This window comes from Halictus rubicundus, chromosome 3 (assembly GCF_050948215.1).
Source record: "Halictus rubicundus isolate RS-2024b chromosome 3, iyHalRubi1_principal, whole genome shotgun sequence".
Classification (NCBI taxonomy): Eukaryota; Metazoa; Arthropoda; class Insecta; order Hymenoptera; family Halictidae; genus Halictus; species Halictus rubicundus.
In genome coordinates this window covers 816,131-837,947 of record NC_135151.1, presented here as the reverse complement: position 1 = coordinate 837,947, position 21,817 = coordinate 816,131, and the positions used below count along the sequence as shown (strand labels likewise).

Sequence of the window (21,817 nt, the reverse complement as noted above, 5' to 3'; positions counted from 1 at the left end):
TAAAGCGTACCTATAATCGTGCAAATAAATTATTTTATTTATAAGAAAAAGTTTTTAAATACAATTAATACTGTTTTGAAATACTATTTAAGAATAGTATTTTATTTGAAAAATATTGAAAATTGTGAGACTTATTTTGTAGGACTGTGTAAAATAGTATTTCAAATAGTTGATAGTAACTTATACTTTTCGGATATTTTGTTGCGTGTAATGTTATTACGACATTGTCGTCTGTTTATCAGCATGTTACATGCAAATATTTGTAATTAAGCTACAAATAATACTTTGTTAACTAGTTTCTTATGTTCAAAATTATAATTTATAATATTAACTATTTGCTCAACTTATTTTCATTGTAAGGAAATATTTGAAATACAACATTAAAATATTTTATGTTATGTATCTGGTTATCAAAATAAAAATATTTGATTTGTCGAAATTTGTCGTTCTATTTAAAGTAGTATTTTATTTGAACCCCATTAAATTATACTATTTAAAATAGTATCTTAAATATTTTTTCTCGAAATTTTACCCAGGTCTGGCACAGAGCAAGTGACCATAGCAAACAAAATAACAGAATTTTTTTTGATCACACCTCGTACATAATTAACGACTCCAGTTAGACAAAAGATGAAAAGTTAGATGAAGAAGTTTAGGTCGAAATGGACCCAGCCGCCGCCGTCCGTAGCTTAATTCAGAAGCATAAGATACTACTATACTAGGTGTTCAGAGGATAATGATTGAAGTTTCTTCGAGGAGGCAGTAAAATCGTTCAGGGATTAGGCAGTATTAAGACACAATGTTACTTCCATGATTCAAAAAGCATACAGGGTTTCTAGGATGGTGTATTACGCGCTACTACCGAGTACCAATAATTTCGTCCGCATACTAAACGCCGGGGAATAGTGCTTGAAGCTGCGATCGTCCGTGCGGAGACATTGAAAGCGATTCAGCTGAATAAAAGAATACATACGTGAAAAATAACATTTGCTCGATGGCGCATCTCCATATGTGGCGACAGTTAGGCCCCGTGGGACACTTAAACCCAACAGTGTGCTTTTTCTGAAAATTGCGGGGAAAAACATTGCACTAAGAAACCTCTACACTATCGTACGCTGGATTCAATGGACTACGAACTACATGTAAACTGTGTCAACACATTAAAAATCGTTTCCGAATAATCGCTAGCACTCGGACACTAATCACACCGCTCCGAACGTATCTTTCAAACGAATCGATTCAAGCCGAGTCTGAAACGACACACGGAGCTTTAGGAATTGTTTAGTTAACGGAAAAATTGCGATCGATGTTGCTGATCGTTCCATCAGGTTGTTGCACGTGATTAAACCGAAAACACAAAATATTATAAAAATTAGGATACTCAATCGAAAATATTGAAGTGCGATTTTATGACGAAGTTGTTTCTACGTTGTTCGAATAGATCTGAATGAACATTCATCGAATAACTCTCGTTTGATAACTTTCTTGAATTGTAGAAATTTATAAATAAATATTATTCGCACGGTTCAACCTGCTGTTACAATTTTATGAAGCAAAACATTTTGTCAATGTTAATGAATGTGTTCGAACCTAATGGTTGGAAATTGCAAAAATCGGAACGTGCAATAATTTAACCCTCCGTGTGCTATGGCGGGGTCATTGGTGACCCATCGCGGCGGGGATAAGCTCGAGCGACAATATGCACAATTTTATTCCGGTATAAGACGACGTTTTTTATTTCGGAATAAGAAAATCGATATCCCCTCTTCTTCTTCTTCTACATCCGAAATACGACGAAAACCAGAGCCTTCGCCTTATACCGAAAGAAAACTGCAATGAAATGTCGTGGGTCAGAAATGACTCCGGCATAGGCCTAGAACTCGCAGGAGGCCGAGGATTAAGCGAAGATTAAATTTTCAATTTTCAACATTCGATTAAATTTTATAGAACTTTAGAAGAATTAAAAATAGAGTTGCACTACGCCATTTTGACTACCGATGAATTAAATAAGGTGGAAAATTTGGTGAAATTACTAGATTTAGAATTATGTATGAAATGATTGTCAATTTATGATTCACTCCAAAATGGAAAATAAAAGTGAGAGTCCATGAAAGAAAAAGAATTGGATTTGTTCATGTAACGTAATTTCTTTTGTACATTTTCTATATTTTCAACAACGCAAATTTGATTTGCACCATGATTGAAACGAACAGCTAAAATTTAAGTAATGAGCAGAAATAAATGTTTACATAAACAGCGATACATTTAACATGAGAAAATGTTTCCACAAAACTGTAACAACATGTCCAATTTTACACTATAAAGATTAATGCAATGAGGATCGTTACCAATACGAGTGGTCAAGTTGACGTGCAATAACCTAATAACAATAGAAGAGAATATTCAACGAAAATGATAAAAGTGAACAACAAACTTTTTTCACGAAAATTCTTAACGATAAATATTACACGAGTACTACTTGAAACTTAAGTGTACTATGATACACACCACTGAAACATTATCACTACAAATGTAATAATTTCGAAATTGTTTGTTACTTACACACGTTCGTACTGATACCGTAATATCAACGGTACAACATTTAAGAAGTGATCATTAGTTATAGATAATAACAAACACTACGTGATTTCGTAGAGTTTTCAGATATATTGTTTAACCCCTTGAAGTGGAACAATGAGTTTGATAATGAATAATCGAGAAAACCTCGAATAGTAAGCTCCGTTTTCGAGAATTTCGAGTTCGTCTGTTGTTTCGCTGATGCATCTGGGCAATACTCACATAATCTACTTACTACAAGCACGTACGCCTAGCATCCGCTTATGCTGAATGATTCTCATCATTCACATAAATTATTTAAAGAATGTACAGTGACAAGCTCATTTCGAAAAATGTTTGCCAATTTCAAACGATTCAATTTCTAAACTGTAAAACGGATAAAACTGTTTTGATTCTCCAACGATTTTAATAACAAATTGATAAAAATTCTGTCTCGTTGGTGCAGGTAAAATAATATGATAGGGTAAGGGACCCAATCACTGTGAGGGTACCAATTACTGTGCCTATATTAATTATAGGTATAGTGCTCTAAAAATGAGTATAATTAATATAGGCACAGTAATTGGTACCCCCACAGTAATTGGGACCCTTATCCTAAATCAACAGACACATGAACAAAAAATACTTTTCATTTAAAATCTGTTTATCTGTTTCTGTGAATATATGTATAATATGAAATTTTGAAAGTCGACTTTCTCGAAAACGAAGCGTCACGCTGCAATTAAAATCTGTGCAATGAACATTTTTAAAGAGAGGCAAAAATCTTTTCTATTTAAGGAGAGCTGCAGAAATCGTACCATGCAAGATATAAATACGATTATCGTATTATAATTCGTACTTTAAACCGCATACGACGACAAAGAATAAATATTTGCGAACGGATCTTCCGTCGTATTTTGCCATGTTATAAAATAGTTCGAAATAGGATTTCACAGTTTCTACAAACCTATAAAATGTCACGAATGCGTGACAGATTATAACGAGAATTAACACGTTACGTAAACTACGTTTGCACGACTTTTTGCGGGAATGTTGAATTTCTGAATGTTGCTTTAAAAACCCGAGACCGTTCTGGAAGGATCGAAAATTGATATTCGAAAATCATAAATAGGTGCAGCACAGAAAGTATGACAAGCTGTTTTCCCCTAAAATATTATAGATACTTAATTCCTGACAATAGTAACTAAAATTAAAGGATCCATTTTTAGCAAGACACTAAAATCCTTTACCCATTTTAATTCGGAGGAAAATTAAGTCGATGGTCTCTTGGACACAGTGCTAAACAGACTTAAGAAGTGTTACATTTAAAGGGTAAATGGCTTTTAACAATTTATGTAGTGAACACTGCACAATTAAACTAAATGGAACGAGAAGGCATAAGATGAAAACTGATTGGAGTGAATATTATCAAAAATTGAGGGGCCATTTTAGCAATTTATATTGCACACGAAATACTCGGCCCTCTTTAATCATTTTAATTTAGAGGAAAATTAAGTCGATGGTCTCTTGGACACAGTGCTAAACCGACTTAAGAAGTGTTACATTTAAAGGGTAGATGGCTTGTAACAATTTATGTAGTGAACACTGCACAATTAAACTAAATGGAACGAGAAGGCATAAGATGAAAAACTGATTGGAGTGAATATTATCAAAAATTGAGGGGCCATTTTAGCAATTTATGTTGCACACGAAATACTCGGCCCTCTTTACTCATTTTAATTTAGAGGAAAATTAAGTCGATGGTTTCTTGGACACAGTACTAGGTAGACTTACGAAGTGTTATATTTAAAGGGTAAATGGCTTGTAACAATTTATGCGGCGAACAGTGCGCAATGAAATCGTACGATTGCACAACTGACCACAGCGCGTGATTCTTTAAAATGTTTCTGTCACGCACGAAACAATAAACGATATCGGAGTTTTATACGTTTCGACAGCATAAAGGAGAATCGATGGGACACGATTTCAGCGAACGGTACGTATTCGGCGGGTCTCCTCGATTCGAAACGGTCGTGGACAGGTCCCGGCACAAGGGGTTAAAAGAGGTATCCAGGAAACGAAAGCAAATTACCGATTTAAACGACTTCAAACAACGGCGTGGTTTCATTGATATATCTGGCCACAACAGCTTTAGTCGGAGCTCCTAGCGGTAATAACACAATAGCCTTGTCCATTCGCACACTAATGACCGAATTATTTCGGATACGAACAATTCGATCGTGATACGTGACAACAATCAGACTAATATATACTTCGAAAACTATGTTAAGAAAACATGTATAACCCGTGCGACTGCTACGAAACGACTCACCTTCGTCCTCACGTCCTGAATAGGCCCAGCAGTGGAAAATAATAAGATTAGTTGAACCCGTAACAATATCGAGCGGACAATATACATCTACGACGCGAGGCGCTTTCCCTCTTTCTCTCTCTCTCTCTCTCTCTCTCTCTCTCTCTCTCTCTCTCTCTCTCTCTCTCTCTCTCTCTCTCTCTCTCTCTCTCTCATACAGAATATAGCAGTCTCGTAATATTTTAAAGGGGAAGGAAACTGATGCGTGCTCCAGTTTCGCTTGTGTTCGCGATCGGAAAACGTTGCGACTTCCACGAAGTTTCAAGACGAACCTAAAGTTACGTCCACACTGAAACATCGAGCTACTTTTTGCCAAACCCTTGTTGCCTTCTTCTACTTTAGCCGAATAAAAGATGAAAAAAAAACCGGTAAGATGATTTTTCCGATAAACTCCTTGTCCTAGAACAACGAGTGAGACTCGTGGTACGAAATTTAGGGCAAAAAACAGTAAGCACGAGTCTGGCCCTTGGTATCTCGTTCGGTCCAAATATTTATTTACCATAAGTGATTACATACATGATAAAAGAAAAATGGAAAGTACGCTCATTTTCATGTCACGAAAATATTCGGACACTATCAAAACTAAGTTTATAGCACTATATATAAATCTTGTTTTTATAAATTAATATTTTGTTGGATATCCCATATGTTTTATGACGTGTCGTAATCACGTTGGCATGTTACAAATTATTCTTTTTAAATAATCTTGCTCAGTACGTAGCCATTCTTCTTGCAGACGTCTTTTTAGTTCGTCTTTATTGTTTATGGGAGTTGTTCGAATTCGGCGATCTAATTCATCCCATTCAATGGGATTCAAATCTGGCGATTGCGGTGGTGGGTGGAGGACATTCTTGCAAGTGTATAATAAGAATTCTTGCACAATAACGCGATTTGTGCTTTGGATCGTTATCCTGATAAAATTTTATCCCACTTTGAAGTCCCATATTATCAGCACTATTTTTAAAATAGTTTTGCAAAATGTGCAGATACCTATTTTATCGAGGATGTCGTCGATAAAAACTAATTCGCCTACTCCATGGGCCGAAATACAACCACACACCATCACAGACCCACCACTGTGTTTCACAGTCGGCTGAAAATGTCTCGGATTTAATTCTTCTTTCGATTTCCGCCATACTCTAATTCTTCCAGCGCTTTCATAAATATTAAATTTGGACTCGTCCGCGGAAATTACGTCTTCATACCACTGACTTTCCTTTGAAATATAGTTTTTTTGCAAAATTCAGTCTCTTCATCCTGTTGTTCGCGTTAATATACGGCTTTCTTCGAGCTATTCTTCCATTATAGCCCTCTGATCGTACACCCTTCTTATGTTTTCCGGAAGCACTGATATTCCACGGTCATTATTTAATTCAGCTGCTAACTTTGGAGCACTTATCTGAGGATCACATTTGATTTTCCTAATTATGGAGCGTTTATCACGAGTATTGAGGATCGGTTTGCGTCCGCCTTGAGGGATAGATTCAATTCTATCTTCGTTCTTGTAACGTCGCACAATATCCCATACCGTGCTCTCACTAATATTTAATAAATTTGCAATTTTCTTTAAAAATTTTAATTGTCGCATATCAAACGACGTGTCCTTACTTTTCCGATCCATTTCGTACAAATTTTGAGCACGACTGACAAATATTCGATCTCTAACATAGTATGTTAGATATAGTATGTTACTCTGTACATAGCATGAATGATATGTTTACAAACATTGTTGCAGTCAGTTCCTGGAACCTGGAAACTTGAGAAGTATAGCAAGTGTCCGAATATTTTCGTGACATGAAAATGAGCGTACTTTCCATTTTTCTTTTATTATTTATATAATCACTTATCGTAAATAAATATCTCTTATGTTTTCGTTAACTATACACTGCATAGTAACATACGTGAGACCTCTTTTTGTTCTTATTGCATAAATTTCTGAAGTACGGACTATAATAGTCAAAACTATAGTGGTGTCCGAATATTTTCGTGACTGACTGTAAATGCTCGGCGCGTGACCGACCTTCTTGTTTATTGTGGCCCGAACAATCGGGAGTTAGCGAGTAGGACAAGGAGGAATTAAAGATAAGTTGCTCGATATTGCGTCGGTGTGGACGTACCTTAAGAAGCAGACTGCGGATTTTTATGCAAAATAAAAATTGTCTATGTCAATTACGCGGTACTGGGACCAGATAAAATTTTGTTTCTTCCTTTAATGGATAACATATCGATAATCTCATATCCCTTTTAGCTTCTAATGTTTCAATTATAAATCCGCATAAAATCCGCGGTCTACTAATAAACACACCAATTTGAAACTTTACACTCGCTTGTATTAACACTAGATTTACGGGACCCGTTAAATGACGGGTTCTACATTCTTTAATGTACAATTATTGCGATTGTAAAAATGCATTTATAGGAAATATATTTAACACGTTGATTCCTTGGAACATATATTATGGTAAAAGCTGCTCGAAATCTGGCTGAATATATTCTTGATATTTTTATAAAATAATCCAAACTGGCCGCTTTTAGTGCTCTGCAAACCTAGTGTTAAATTGAGCGACAAAAAATACAAAAGACATTGCGTCTTCGATGTCGAAGAGGAAGTTTCGGATGACCGTGAAGCTTTTATGGAAATGTTATGTTTCCGACGAGTGGAAGACTTGTCGAGTTAATAATCCTATAAACTGCGTTCAGTCACTGGGTCATGGTTGGTGTCTCGCATGGAGGAAACAATACTAGTGATCACTGTGATCATTAAGTAAAATTGAATTTTCTCCACTCTTGGTAATGAACAAAAATATAATATATATATTTTATACTATGTCGCTACGTTTATTATACAAATAAAAATAACAATGCTACAATTTTTGCAGTTAAATGTACACTGAACAAATGCGTTTGTATTAAATTTCTATTAAATGAAACACGACTAGCATTATATTTCCTTAGACAAGGTGCCTAATTTATTTCATAAAAAAGGAAGTTTTGAGTAGTATTTGTGCAATTTGAGGAACAACATTTGTATATCAAATAGCTGAATTTAGATTCATCAAGCTGTGAATAGAGGAAATTGTAACAAAGTTCAATCTGATTCGCGATCGTCTAAAAAGCATAAAAATGATTGTATCTCGGACAAGCAGGTATTTGTTCGTGGTAAGTATGTAATACTATTGCAATATAGATGTTGTGCGTCGAATACCATAGTCAACTAGTTAACTCGAAACCTCGCGTGCGATAGTAAACGCGAATGGCTGCAGCTCGACTCGAATAGGACCATAATCATCGAGCTCGCGACTTTTCGGCCCCATCGTGTCCGAGAACCACAATTTGCTAAATGCGAATGTCGCATAAAGTTTTAAACCTTACATCACTTTATTATACCATTCAAGAATCCTAGTCCAATTTATTATTCCAGATGCACTGTATAAAAATGTACCAACTAGACTAACAAGTTGCGACTGTAGTTTCCTGTCGTGGATAATTAGTTTACCAGACGTCAATCCAAAAATATCGCGCTCTAAAAAATCGTTTCAGTCGTCTTTAACTTGATTGTTTTAAAAATTTCAAAAATGTGCCCTGTGCAACGGTATCTCCGAATTTTCTGTATTGTAAGATAACTGTGAAATTTCTATGATTATATTCTTGTTATGAATATATACATTTTTAACATTCAAAGTTATAAAAAAACTTATAAAAAACTAACTAGACTTATTAAAAAAAAAATTGTGATACTTGATGGTTTGAAGAAACAGGTCCATGTCGAAAATTCGTCCTTGCTAATGTTTTATAATCGTACTTTTTTCAATCAAAAAGAGTTTAATATTGGTTTAATAGCATCGATGCAATGGTTGTTGGCTTTTTATTATTTGTTATAGTAGCCGGCTGACTGCAGCTCGTTATCTTAATTACTATTGAGACCTTCCTGTCTAGCACACAACATGCTAATGACTCAGCTTCCTCGCGAAGACTATTGTTCTGAAGATGCATGGGTAAAATTAATTTAGTTTCTCAATCCTTCTCAAGTTTTAGGTCGATTAAATTGATCGAGTTTCTTGCTGCTTAATCTGCTGTCTTGATAATTTATAAGTGGTTGCGGATCTTTATGCAAAATAAAAAGATTTTAATTCAATTGTAGCATTTTAATAAATTAAATTCGTTTCATGTCTTCACAGTTTTGTAACATTCATTCTTCTCATGAATACGTAAAATTCACAGTCTAGCGATGTGTTTTCCAATGCATTCTTCGATTCATTTTTCCAATTTAATATATTCTTAATTGCCTATTTTAACTTGAAGCAATAAAACCTAGTAGCACGTAATAAATATTCTCGATGAATACATTGCTATGGAGTAGGTAATTTTGTGTGAGTAATCGAATGAATGAAAAGACACTTAATCGAACAACTGAATGAATAAGAAGTTGAGTGGTGAAAGAAACGACAATAATCGATGTGCCAATTTGTTGCACATACAATTATGTTAAACAAGTATCTTACCAAAGATTACTCTAAATAATGGCTACTCGATAATAATTTATTCTGCTGATCTTTCTACCAACAAGACATCTCTAAGAGAATACATTCGATCATTTGGCTACTCTACATCTTCTATCCAGTTGAAAACAATAAACAATCAAAAAGCTGTTAATTGGAAGTGACAAATTAGCATACTGCAATCCTAACAGCTGACACTGTCGAACTAGATGTATCTTTAGTCTTTCAGCTAAATTGTTGAGATGCCGAACGGTAATCACTGGAACGAAATAATGAGGAAGTCATAAAAAAGAGCGTTTACCTCGCTAATTGTTAAATGCACGATAAACATTTTTCCTTCGTAGTTGATCTTCTGAACCTCCGGCCAGCGGAAATGATGTGTTTTTCGAGATCCTTGAAACGTTAGAATGCCACAGTGATTTATAGCAAGATAGAGCTGTACACCTTTCTGGTCCTGTTAACACAAAAAAAGATAACACATTAATGTACAGAGAGATCGGAATCACAGTCCTATAACAAGGTTGACTAAATACGTCGCCTACTACGATTCTACGAATAAACTCGATTCGTATGATTAACTGTCTATAAGCGCAGGTTTCAAGTTTATAACTACAAAGCATTAGGCATCACTGGTTTCAATATCTCATATTGAAGCACACCGCGATGAGATCGCTATATCGGATTATACTAACAGATGCAGCTTACGAGTTGAAATAATAGAGTGCATTCCCGTGGCATAGTGTTCTTTAAGTTGTAGAAAAAATTTGTTTAAAACGATCAGGATTGTTATTTTGATACTATAAATTTTCACACAAAATTAAGTTTGGTTTGCTCGGAAAACGTTGTAATTAGTAAGCTAGCTTTGATAAGAAAAATTTATTGCAAAGAGACGTCGAGAAAAATAAAAAAGCATTTCTGTATAAGTCATTCAGGTTTTCTATATTTTTCGAAGTACATGTACAATAAATGTATTCAGAAAGACATTTATCTAATTTTATACCATTTCGTTATCGCACCTTGAAAGAAAAGAGTTTCACTTAAAAAAATGTGTATTTCCTATTTAAACTTAAATAGGAATTTAAACACACTGACTCGAGGATAACTCTCAGAGGAAAAAGTAGAAAAACTAATTTATGGAAAATCTTCTATGGACCATTTAATTGTTTATATAGCTCGTAATGTTCGCGACTATTCAGCTTCAGCAGCTAAGCCTACACATTTCCGGGAACGTTTTGTCCTCGCACGAGAAAACCGCACGAGTTCTCCACGACGAACTCAACATCGATGGACTACGCTTGCCACAATGTTTACCGTGGTTAGTTAAACAAATAGTTAGCGCTCGACGCTACGTAGGATTTATGTCGCAGTCAAGGATTTATAATTTCAAAGAAACTTTGAGGATACTCGCCTAATGCTTCTGTCTTTGATATTTAAGGGGTCTCATACACCTAAGACACGAGAAAGCAGGATCAACTTTAACAATCCTTCTTAGTAAACATTACTGATTATCTTAAAACCATTATACATATTTTCAACTGTACACTTTTGCGTGTACATTCTGCAAGTTTCATTAAAAAATAAATAAAATTAAAGACGCGGCGGCGAGTTCTACCAGAGGAATTTCGAATTCTTTTGTCCACCTATCTTTTTATTCGTGAAAAGTAAACTATGATGTTAAACAACAACTCCATCGCGAAAGTCTGTAGCATTTCAACTGAACCAATCTCCGTTGGCATTCGAGAATATTGGTGAGGAAAATATGTGTTTTAAACACCATAATTTGTTAACCCTCCATATGCTATGCCGGAGTCATTCGTGACTTGTCGCGGTGGAAATACGCTCGGCGATCGTCAATGTGTACAATCTTATTTCGATATAAGACGACGCTTTTTATTCCGAAATAAGAAAATCGCTATCCCCTCTTCTTCTTCTTCATCCGAAATACGACGGAAGCCGGTCCCGAGCCATCGCCTTATATCGAAGGAAAAGTGAAATATTGGTGTGGGTCAGAACTGACTCCGGCATAGGCCTAGAACTCGCAAGAGTCTGTGGGTTAAGTGGGGAAACAATTCGTGTAAGTCGTTTGCTTGATATATAAAATGTTTGAAGAATGCATATGTATAAAATGTTAAACGATGTTTATATATAAAATGTTAAAAAATGCTTACATATAATACATATAAAAATGCTTTATCTTCCTTAATGTACTGTTAATAATCAATTCTAAATTATTCTGAACTTTTTAATGTTCAATCAGAGCAGGTAAATCTGCTTTTAAGGGATTAATTTTCTGAATGATCAAATGAAACTTTCAAGGAATATGGTTGAAAGTAGCACCGCCACAATAAAATATTTTTAGAAAATAATTCGTTTGCTAAAATCAAGACAATTATCATATTTATTAATGCAAACTATAATATTCTGATTTCCTTCAGAACGAGACTGGTCAAAGAAAATATTCGTTAATGGCGCATTTGTTAAACAAATCAGGAGGCAAAGGGTTCAATTTCGAGATCTTACCTTAACGGGATGCGGGTCGACAGCGTATGCCTCCAATTGAGAAGCTAACCTAAGGAAGTGAGTTACTGCTTGTTCTGGCGTGAATCCTTTTAACTGTGTTTGATGAAGCTCCATTGCTTTCTCCTCGATGGTCTCCGTCTGATTGAGCAGCAGTTTGTGCGGGGAAATATAATTTCCTTCGTGAATCTCAGGATCGTAGTCTCCCAATTCACCTAAAACCAGAAACAATCGAACGTTGATACATTCGTTCGTCGAACTGTTCTACAAACTGTGCTGGGGTATCTCAAAAAATACACACTTCCAAACAATTTTTCGAATAAACTAACCTCAAATGTACAGACGCTGATAATATCTAATCATCTCATTTCCAGAGACCTCTTTCCCTTCTTTCATCACAGAAAAGATGTTAAGTCATAAATTCGTAAAAAAAATAATTTCAATCATCAGAAGATGGTAAACGGAAGTTTATTTATGACTCTAAAGGTGAATTTACACTACACGTGCCGGTGCCGGTCCGTGCCGTATGGTGTAAATTGACCTTAATAAAACTAGTTTAACTTTGCATAAATTTCTAAAAGAAAATAATTTCTATATGGTTCCTATGTCTTAGGATTGAAACAGACAATTTTTATTTTATATCGAAATCCGCGGTCTAATCATCACGATTTGCGGTCTCTCGCAATCTTTCTACATGCAACTTCAACTCTGCGGTAGCATAGTTGCTAGAAGTTGTGGAATATTTACCGAGATACACCAACATTTCTATAAATAATGGGGTAGGTAAGTCAGAGCGGTATAACCCGGTGATTTAGGTGTGTTCATTTGAAAAAGAAAGTCTGCTTACTTTGCACAATGCACGCCGCCAGCAGCGCTGCTTCACCTGGACTGCAGTACAGTCGTCCATGAAGAAGGTCCCTTTTGAGCTGTTGATAAATCTGATACCTAGATATCTCTTCGTGTAGCCTTAGAGGATCTGGCGGGTAAAATTTCACGCGAAAAGTGAACAAAATCGGGTCCATATCTGAAACAAAAGCATAAAGAAACCGTGAACAACGCGAGCACCTTTCTACTTGTCAAAATTAAAAGCCTGGTCTCGAATGAGAGCGTGGCACACTCGCAACGCTAGATCCGCATGTACGTACACGAGGATTGTGAGGTTCCGGGAGACCGCAAACCATTTTTCAATAATGCATAGATGGGCCTTTTGCGTGGTCGAAAGCGTTAGATAAAAGATAAATATAGAGCGCTTGGCCCTTCAAAAGTCCTACTTTTGCGTTTTCTAGGCGTAATTCGCAATACATATTCGGCAGAATGTACGAGTCAAGGGACAAGGAGATCGTCACACCATCAATGGTCGCTAGGAGGAGCTCGAGTTCGTGTCGCAACGCTAGAATATTGCAAAGTACAACTAGAAAACGCAAAAGTAGGACTTTTCAGGGGTCAAGCGCTCTAGATTTATCTTTTATTTAACACTTTTGACCACAAAAAAGCCTCACCTTTGTATTATTGAGAAATGGTTTGCGGACTTCCGGAACTCGCAATCTTCGTGTACGTATATGCGGATATAGCGTTGTGAGTGTGCTACACTCTCACTCGAGCGGTCGGAGACGGTACGTCATTTTTAAAGTTGACGTTCATCGGATTATGTAGAGCCTCAGAGAATCTGACAATAAAATTTGACGCGGAAAGCGAACAAAATCGGGTCCATATCTGAAGCAGAGTCTAGCCGGTTAATAGGGTCATAAAAACGCCTTTCGGCCGATTTTGCAAATGGCTCGTTCGATAGCTTACCAAGGAAAAAGTAGTTACAGAAAATTTAAAAAAAAATCTGACAGATTTAATGTATCAAACCACATGTTCTAGAATTTTCTCCGATTTTTCAGTTGCTAGCTCTGGTTGTAAAAAATGTAAAACATGAAAAAATACAGATTTCACATTGAAGTCCAAGAGTGATTTCTCTGGACATTGATTCAGTACTAAGATATTGTCATGAACACTATGTCCAATTTTTTCATATTTTTTACTACAGTGCACCGTAGTTAAACAAAACTACAAAACTAATTTTTTGTACGCTTTTCGAAATTATACAATCCCTTAACCGGCTAGACCCTTTATCTGTTTGTCAAAACTAAACAAACTACGGTACGTAATTTTTGTAGGTGATTTTCGTTGATATTTTGATCATTAGAATTTGTAGCGATTTTGTTGTTCGTCTTGCGTCCGATTTACGAGCTAATGTTTTCTTCTCGATCCTCACCGAAATAAACACTACTATGTTTACTCATCTATGAGAATAGTACAACGTGTCTGTACAGTCTAAAAGTTTTATGTGACATCGACCCACAATGAGCGACTATAGAATAGAAATTGCAATCGAAGCCTTGGTCACAGCTGTTCATTGTTACATGGAATCGAATTCACGTTCGCTCCTTTGATCCGTTACGCGCAGAATGCGAGCGTAGAATGAATTTTTATTATATTATTTGATAAAGAATCGGCACCGTTGCGAAACAATTATCGCCGGATGAGCCGTGATAAGATAATGCTGTCCTCGAATGCAATATTGTTACGTTTGCTTAGCGTGCGACCGACTATAGTGTGGCTCAAAAAGGGATGATTCTATGTCAGTAACAAATCAAAACTATATGACAATACTTTTACATGAGAAACTCCGACTTTAAATGGTTCGGAACTCCTTTCGTCAATTCTCTCTTCCATAATAAATTTTCATTCATACGGCGTTTAACGTATGCATTACAATATGACCCAAAATATTTATACTATTCCCTACTACAGTGAAATCTCGTTGTATGCCAGTGCCAACCTTGCGTTTTCAAGACAGTGGAAAACCTCACACCACCGCGGTGAGTGCCGAAGCTCGAGAGTCGTCGCGGCCACAACATTGTCAGCGTTTCATTTTAATAAAAAAAAATCGTTTTGTTGGTAAAAGTTTCATAAAAAAATAACGAAAAATAAAGAAGTTTTGTAATTGGATTAGTAGTGGTCTTCTGGTCTCATACCGATATAGCCGACAATGTGTGGCATACTCTTCGGCGACGACGGTTCTCGAGTATCGCTGTCCGCTTTTCCGTGCAACATTATATCGGAGACGGATATTCCTTCCGTTTGAACGTCAGTCCCGTTTGTATGTCATAGGTTTCTTATGACTTTCAAACGGTATGACTCTTAGGTTTCCAGCGTGCCCTGTGTATTTCAAATGGGACGCTCGGCGAGAACCACCGATTTCGTATGAGTGTCAGTGAAAAGAACGGCGGGACTGACATACAACGAGATTTCACTGTATTCACATCTAAAGAAAGTGTAAACTAACCTTTTACTTGCTTAATTGCCGTTTTAGCCACGTCTAACCAATGCTGGAACAGAGGAATTTCATATGAAATAGAAAATGTAATTGCAATGGTTTAGATATTAATAACAAATGCAATTAATACTGTATCAATGAATAAAATTTATATTTACTTCTAATCTCAACAAAACTTCTGAACTCTCCAAGTATTTTCACTTCCATCTTTAATTATAGTCAATCTGAACCAATAATTAAAATACACAATAACGACGTTATTAATGATAAACAAACTTACTCTTTGTCTGCAGTGATCTACGTATCGAAGTCCGAAATAATCCGTTTCCTTGATCTTGAGTTGCTTGCATACATATTCGAGGATGTAGCTTCCCTTGTCCTGAGGCTGCAATAGAAAGATAACTGTAGTGAGAAAGAAGATGCTCGCGAGCCTAAGGAGTCGTTGATCAACTTGGTAAAGTAAAATGTATAGCTGTGTACGCTGTGACAATGTGTCCCTATCAAACCGATCGATAAGATACGTAAACAGCGGCATCGAGCAACAGAAAACAGTGCGGAAAACATCCCTTGAAAATTCCTTCGACTATCAAACAATGTATTCTTATCTGACATTACAATATAAAAACTTCTGGCCAGTGCTGGTGGGGTCCCTAGGTCAAGGTCTCGTTAGAATAAACCCTGCAACGCACTAGCCAAGGGAGAAGACAGAATGTTAGAACCCGTGTGTTTAAAGAGAAGTGGGTGGAGCTAATTCGTCTAGAGGACCTTCGTGGTCCAAGAATTCTGATAAACCTGATACTAATTGGTCCTTGGGACACTCTTCGACGTAACTTCACCAGACCACTTCCCCATCGAAATGAAAAGAATCGATTCCCTTAGGACTACAAGATGAAAACTTCAATCTCAGTGACCTAGTATACTCGCGCGATCCTAAAGTCAAGATCTACTCCATGGAACTAATATGGATTTATAATACTCGGATTGTTAAGACAGATTGAATAGGTATTCAGACTATCGCGGTATAGGTACAATAATGAATTTCTATGTCTAGATCTATGGCACCATATTTATGCTAAACAGTTCCTCATCGCACACTATGCATTCTATTGGGCTAAACCATAGATGATTATACGCTCGTCAAAAGTAGCTAGTCCAATGGTTCATCAACGAATATCCCGTAGCCTGTTATTAAAGCTTCCAATTCACGGGTTTGCGGCGCTGCGTTGCGCACGATGTGGATTGCTTCTATCCCGACAATCCATATTGTGACGACTGTGCATGTGCATTTGCTTTTAAATGTAGCATCCAGATTGCTAGATATAGTATCGTAATAAAATCGCTCGTGCGAGCCTCTTCGTCTTACGCTGAATTTAACTGTGCAAACGTGTTTCGCATTTCGCGAAAACGAATTCAGTGGAAAAATGTTCTTCTTGTCTCGGGACAAAGGAAATTGAAAAACATGTGGGCATTGTTCTTTCATACATTGTGTGCAAATATAAATGTTCCAGTTTATTTTTATTAGGAGCAACTTCACAATTCGGTCTCGGCATTACTTGAATTTTAATTATTTTGAAAGAATTGGTCGATTCGTTGAAATTTGAAGAAAAGGTGTACAGGGTGTATAAAAATTATATGTCACGATCATCATAGCGTGATTCCACACCTCCGGATCGGTGGAGATCAGTGAAAACAATGCACCGCAAAATTCATCTTTACCTCGAGTATCGAAAAATTTGAGTGATGAATACTATACGATGCAATAAAAGAAAATTTTTCGACACTTTGACGTTGATTTCCAAGATCAAGGTGAATTTTGCGGTGCATTTTTTAAACAGATTTCCACCGATCCAGAGGTCTAGAATCACGCTATGGTGGCCGTGACATATAATTTTTATACACCCTGTACAGTGAATTCTCGATATACGTCAACAACACCAGTTCGTTGCCAGCGTCGTGTATCGTCCAGGAGACATACTTCAGCCGTGTTATGTTTATACTCCTCGGCGTCCGAGGCCTCCCGAGCTTCGTGGCCCCTTACGGAGTATACCCCGCGGCAGGCCTTGGCGATTTACATAGAGAAATCACTGTACTGCCAAATTTACAATAATACACGGTACACCGAAAACTCTTCACACGGCCAAAATAGTCCCTCGTTTTTGTCCCATAAAACGGTGAACAAAAAAGTCGTACATCAAGTTTTGAGGTCTCGTTGCAAAGGCGAAACTTCAGCCTTCAAATCCGTGCTGGATACAATTACGAACAAAATTTTCTAACGTTTCCACAGACCTTCGAACTTGTATTATTTGCAAGAACAAACGTGTCGTCAGTTTTTCACCAGTTATATTATGCAAGATTTTTCTAGAAAATGATGAACGATGGATTGAGAAAATAGAGGAATCAAGTTTTAAAGCGTGTCCAAGTTTGTTGCAGTATCAACGAAATTAGTTTAAATATCCACCATTGTTCGAGAATAGAAAGTTTCGTGTTGAAATACTTTCTCGATTCACTATATATAATAAAGTAGTTTTGCCGAATGCGACACACGAGCTCGCCTATCTTTGTGTGTAAAGTTTCGTATTTGCAATGAAAATTAGGCATTAAAAGAATATTCTTAGGGGTCGTTAACGTCAAGCAACGTTAGTTGTAAAAGAAACAGGAACGTTTGGATGCAATGTTGTTCCGCGAGCAAGCCCATTGATAACGTAAGGTCCGGGGTGCATGAATGCATTTCTTGCGTCATCGTGTGTCTACGCGAAATCTTCCTGCGACAGTATCGTTTTTTAATCGAAACACTCGACGTAAGACTAATATATGAGCGGTCGGTTTACTCGATTCGCGTTTTCCCCGCTCGTTCAAGCAACCTGCAACAGGGGCTGCGATTTCCTATTGATAATCCAACGCGTCTCATCGCAGGGTTACGTTCCCGTGCATAGCGATGCAAGAATGGTATATCGTGCGAGGGGGAAGAAAAGAGTGTCGACGCGCGCGAAGGGTGCGCGCGCGGAGCAGACAGCATAATTTAGTTAATAAAAATGATGCATCTCTGGGAAACGGAGTCGTAAGGGGCAATAAAAGCCGGTATACGACACAAGGAATATATCGATTGGCCGTTGAACACCCCCAAGAATGATATAAAAAGAACATTCTTGGCGAAAGCAGACAGCTTTTAACGTGACGAGTGACTTGAATGCCAACTACCATAGCTGCGATGATACTACAACATCGAGCCGAAGACTATAACATCGTTATACCTAGTACGCGATAACGCACGCACACGGCTCTCACGAAATGAACATTCACCATCCTAACATTGCGATTCGGGTCCTCGATTATTCACACTTTATGCTTGACAAAATTAATCGCGTGGATCCAAAAAAATTTGTTTGTGTACTTTGTTACAACAATGCACGGGGAAATTGAATTCAATGAAAATTTCATTAAATCGTAGAGATAACGGATGGATCACACAAAGCTTGATTCGTTTTTTTTTTTAAATTAAATCGTACGCTAAAAGCTGATGTTCAAAAAAAAAATTGTCTGCATCAATTGTAAGAAACAGGAGCCAAATAAAATTATCAATATTTTTTCAATAAAGTCAACAAGATGAGAATAATCCGACATTCTCAAATTCTTTTCATTTTTTTTGTCATAAAATGCGCGATCTAATCATTAGACTGTGGATTTTTATGCGAAATAAAAATTGTCTTCATCAATTGCAAGAAATATGTAGAAACAATTGTCTCTTTCTTTAACAATTTTAATGGATTGGAAATAATGTATTTTCATGCGTCAATTCTTTTAATGCACTACCTTGAATCGCATAAAATCTGCAGTCTAATGATCGTTCAAGATGCGCAACGGATTTTCTCAGGTTGACTGTCAAGTAATTAAAAAGATCGCCTTGAGAATTTTGATTAGAACGATATTATTTTTTCTTATTTGGATAGTTCTTAACGAATCGATTAATGTTTGCTCGAAGCATTTTTTGTCCACCCGTTCCATTTAATTTAGAGAAGATGAAATCGATGTTTGCTGTAGTTTCGCAGAAAACAGCTGACACTGTATTTACTTTACAGCTTAATAACTTCTATCGGGAACGATATTGTATTCCAATCGCAAATACAGATATAAAAAAGGAAAGTTGGTGATTGACTCTTGTACATTCCCAATGAAACCATGAAAATCGATCACTTTTGCCGATAATATCTCGTCAGAGTTTCTGTAACCTTCTGCACTCGAAACTTTGGAAATACTTAATTCGTGTCGAAAAGAATGGCATCCCAAAAATGATAGTTCCAAAATAAACTTCTGTAGCCTCTGCATTCGAAAATTTGAAAATGTTCAGTTCGCATCAAAATGGTAAACCTGAAAAGGTTTCTGTAACCCTCTCCACTTGAAAATTTATGTCAATGAAGATGGTACCTCAAAAAAGGAATTTTTATGCTAGTTCTCAAAGCTCGTCTCCTATGTCAAAATTTTAACGCAACAGGTTAATCAGGTTTTTCACTATTCTCTCGCTGTCTTTGTTCTGCATGACCAGCAGTCTGACCGGCAGTTTCCTGTTTTTAAAGTAATTGCTGCTGTACAGGTAATATAATTGCAGCGTTACTGCCCGAAGTCACGGAGATCATGGACAAGCCATCTACTCGTTTTTTTAATGTACGATTGCTAATAACAACAAACATGCATATAATTTACGTTTTTCTTTTTCAATCACTCTACAGGTTACTGGTTTAGAAACGTTTCATAGTCGTGGCTTTATACAGGGTGTCCCAAAAATGTACTTCCTTCTAAGAGGTGATTCTCGAGATCACTTGAAGTAACTTTTTCCTTTGCGAAAATGTTCTCCGCGTCTTTGTTAAGGAGTTATTAACGAAAAACACGAACCAATCAGGGCGCGGCTACAGGCGACGGATTCCGGATCGGCCAATGACAACGCCGCGCTTAGCAGGACCTGCCACCGTCTGCTTTTGTCGCGCCCTGATTGGTCCGCGTTTTTCGTTAATAACTCCTTAACGAAGCCGCAGAGAATATATTCGTAATGGAAAAAGTTACTCCAAGTAACCTCAGGAATTACCCATTTCAAGGAAGTGCAACATTTTTGGGACACCCTGTAGAATATTTCTAGTTCATCTTCATTCAAGAACATAGTCGATGATAGATCACTGCTATCGAGCTAATTACCGCGTTGCTGACATTTCAATACTAGTTATTCAATATCTATATAAAGTAATGCGTTTTTGCTGTTATTATTTATATAAGGAATCCTTCTTTGAAAGAAAGAAATATATGCCTACGTACGTTCTGTTTGTTGCAATTGATGTAGGCAATTTTTATTTTGCATAAAGATATATTAGATATATTTAATATTATATATGATATCTTGTATATGTGATACACTATGCAATTTCTGTCACCTTCACTAGCGAGTAGCGCAATAAATGGTAGCGCATGCCCATAGGTGTACATATTAACATTTACACAAATTCTATGTCAATATGGGAACGACCAATTTCCTGAGATCTAAATATACGAAACGCCTACTTTTCGTGCCTACGTTTTCTTCGATAAAGATTCACTGTGCCTCGCAATAGGACCTTGAGATAATGCAACGGCAGGGAAATGCCTATCAAGTTATGCATTTTACGCAATGTCCGCTTGTAACAGCTACAGTATCGTTGAAAAGTTTATTCTAACCATTCCGTTTGTGTGCAGCATGGTTGTTCATTAAATCTGCAGGTGCTATCTTTTCGGTAGAACTGACAACAAACGTGTGAACCGTACTATAAATATTCTTTCAAAGGGATGCCGTTTAAAAGTAGAAGGATGCTCGAAACTTGGCGACTATACTGCGGATCTTTATGCGAATTCTCAATTTTACAGATTATTACATAAAAGCTTGAAGAACTTCCCTCGGTTGGGAGATTGCTAGTAATAAAAATAAAATGAATGTGCTATTTACGCTTTTTAAAAAACGCGTTTCTCTATATTGTTGAAACGAATATGCAACGAGTGCATAAAAATCTGCAGTCTGCTTACGAGTAATAGTGTACCGCCATAAGACCTTCCCTACAGTTTTACTTCACGTGGTTCATGTGGTTCTCAATCCCCGGTCTGTTATAGTATATTTTCTTAATTTATTATACATATTGATCACTTAATATCAAATACGTATGCAGCACAAAATTTTAATGAACTCTGACACTGCTTTCATGTTATTTCAAACCTGGTAGCATCTTTAATAAGTGAAATAAATTTCTTTGTAGTCTCAGTTTTTATAAAACTCCGTATTCTCATAATTATTTACAATTTCAAACATTGTTCCATCTATTTTAACAAACCAAACAAAAATGTCTGCACAATTTGAACAACAAAATGCTGCACGAGACGCTTTCATTATGGCATCCAATCACAAGGTTAGAAAACCTCTCTATTGTGTAGAGATAATTATATGCTAGTTAATTTCTGCTATCCGTGTGTTGAATGACTGCATATCGCGTTGCGAAAGCCTCCAATGACCAACTGTCGATCTATCATAACATATAAATC

The 21,817-nt window shown here is 36.6% G+C and overlaps 1 protein-coding gene across 4 annotated transcripts in view; it reads right to left on the bottom strand.

The window, feature by feature from the left end:
• The window catches only part of Frmd5 (FERM domain containing), a 49,509-nt gene that overhangs the window by 15,697 nt on the left and 11,995 nt on the right, over window positions 1–21,817 (bottom strand). For 3 of the 4 annotated variants that reach the window (XR_013081901.1, XR_013081903.1, XM_076784677.1), the window contains exons 2-8: window positions 15,549–15,653; window positions 15,278–15,320; window positions 12,791–12,967; window positions 11,947–12,158; window positions 9,728–9,880; window positions 4,889–4,903; window positions 974–1,062 (exon numbers count right to left, since the gene is read on the bottom strand). Coding sequence is in view for 1 of the 4 variants with exons in the window: in XM_076784677.1 (XP_076640792.1) it covers window positions 974–1,062; window positions 4,889–4,903; window positions 9,728–9,880; window positions 11,947–12,158; window positions 12,791–12,967; window positions 15,278–15,320; window positions 15,549–15,653 (794 nt within the window). In the remaining 3 variants the exon portion in view is untranslated. The remainder of the gene's footprint in view (window positions 1–973; window positions 1,063–4,888; window positions 4,904–9,727; window positions 9,881–11,946; window positions 12,159–12,790; window positions 12,968–15,277; window positions 15,321–15,548; window positions 15,654–21,817) is intronic. The other variant, XR_013081902.1, reaches the window with a different exon arrangement.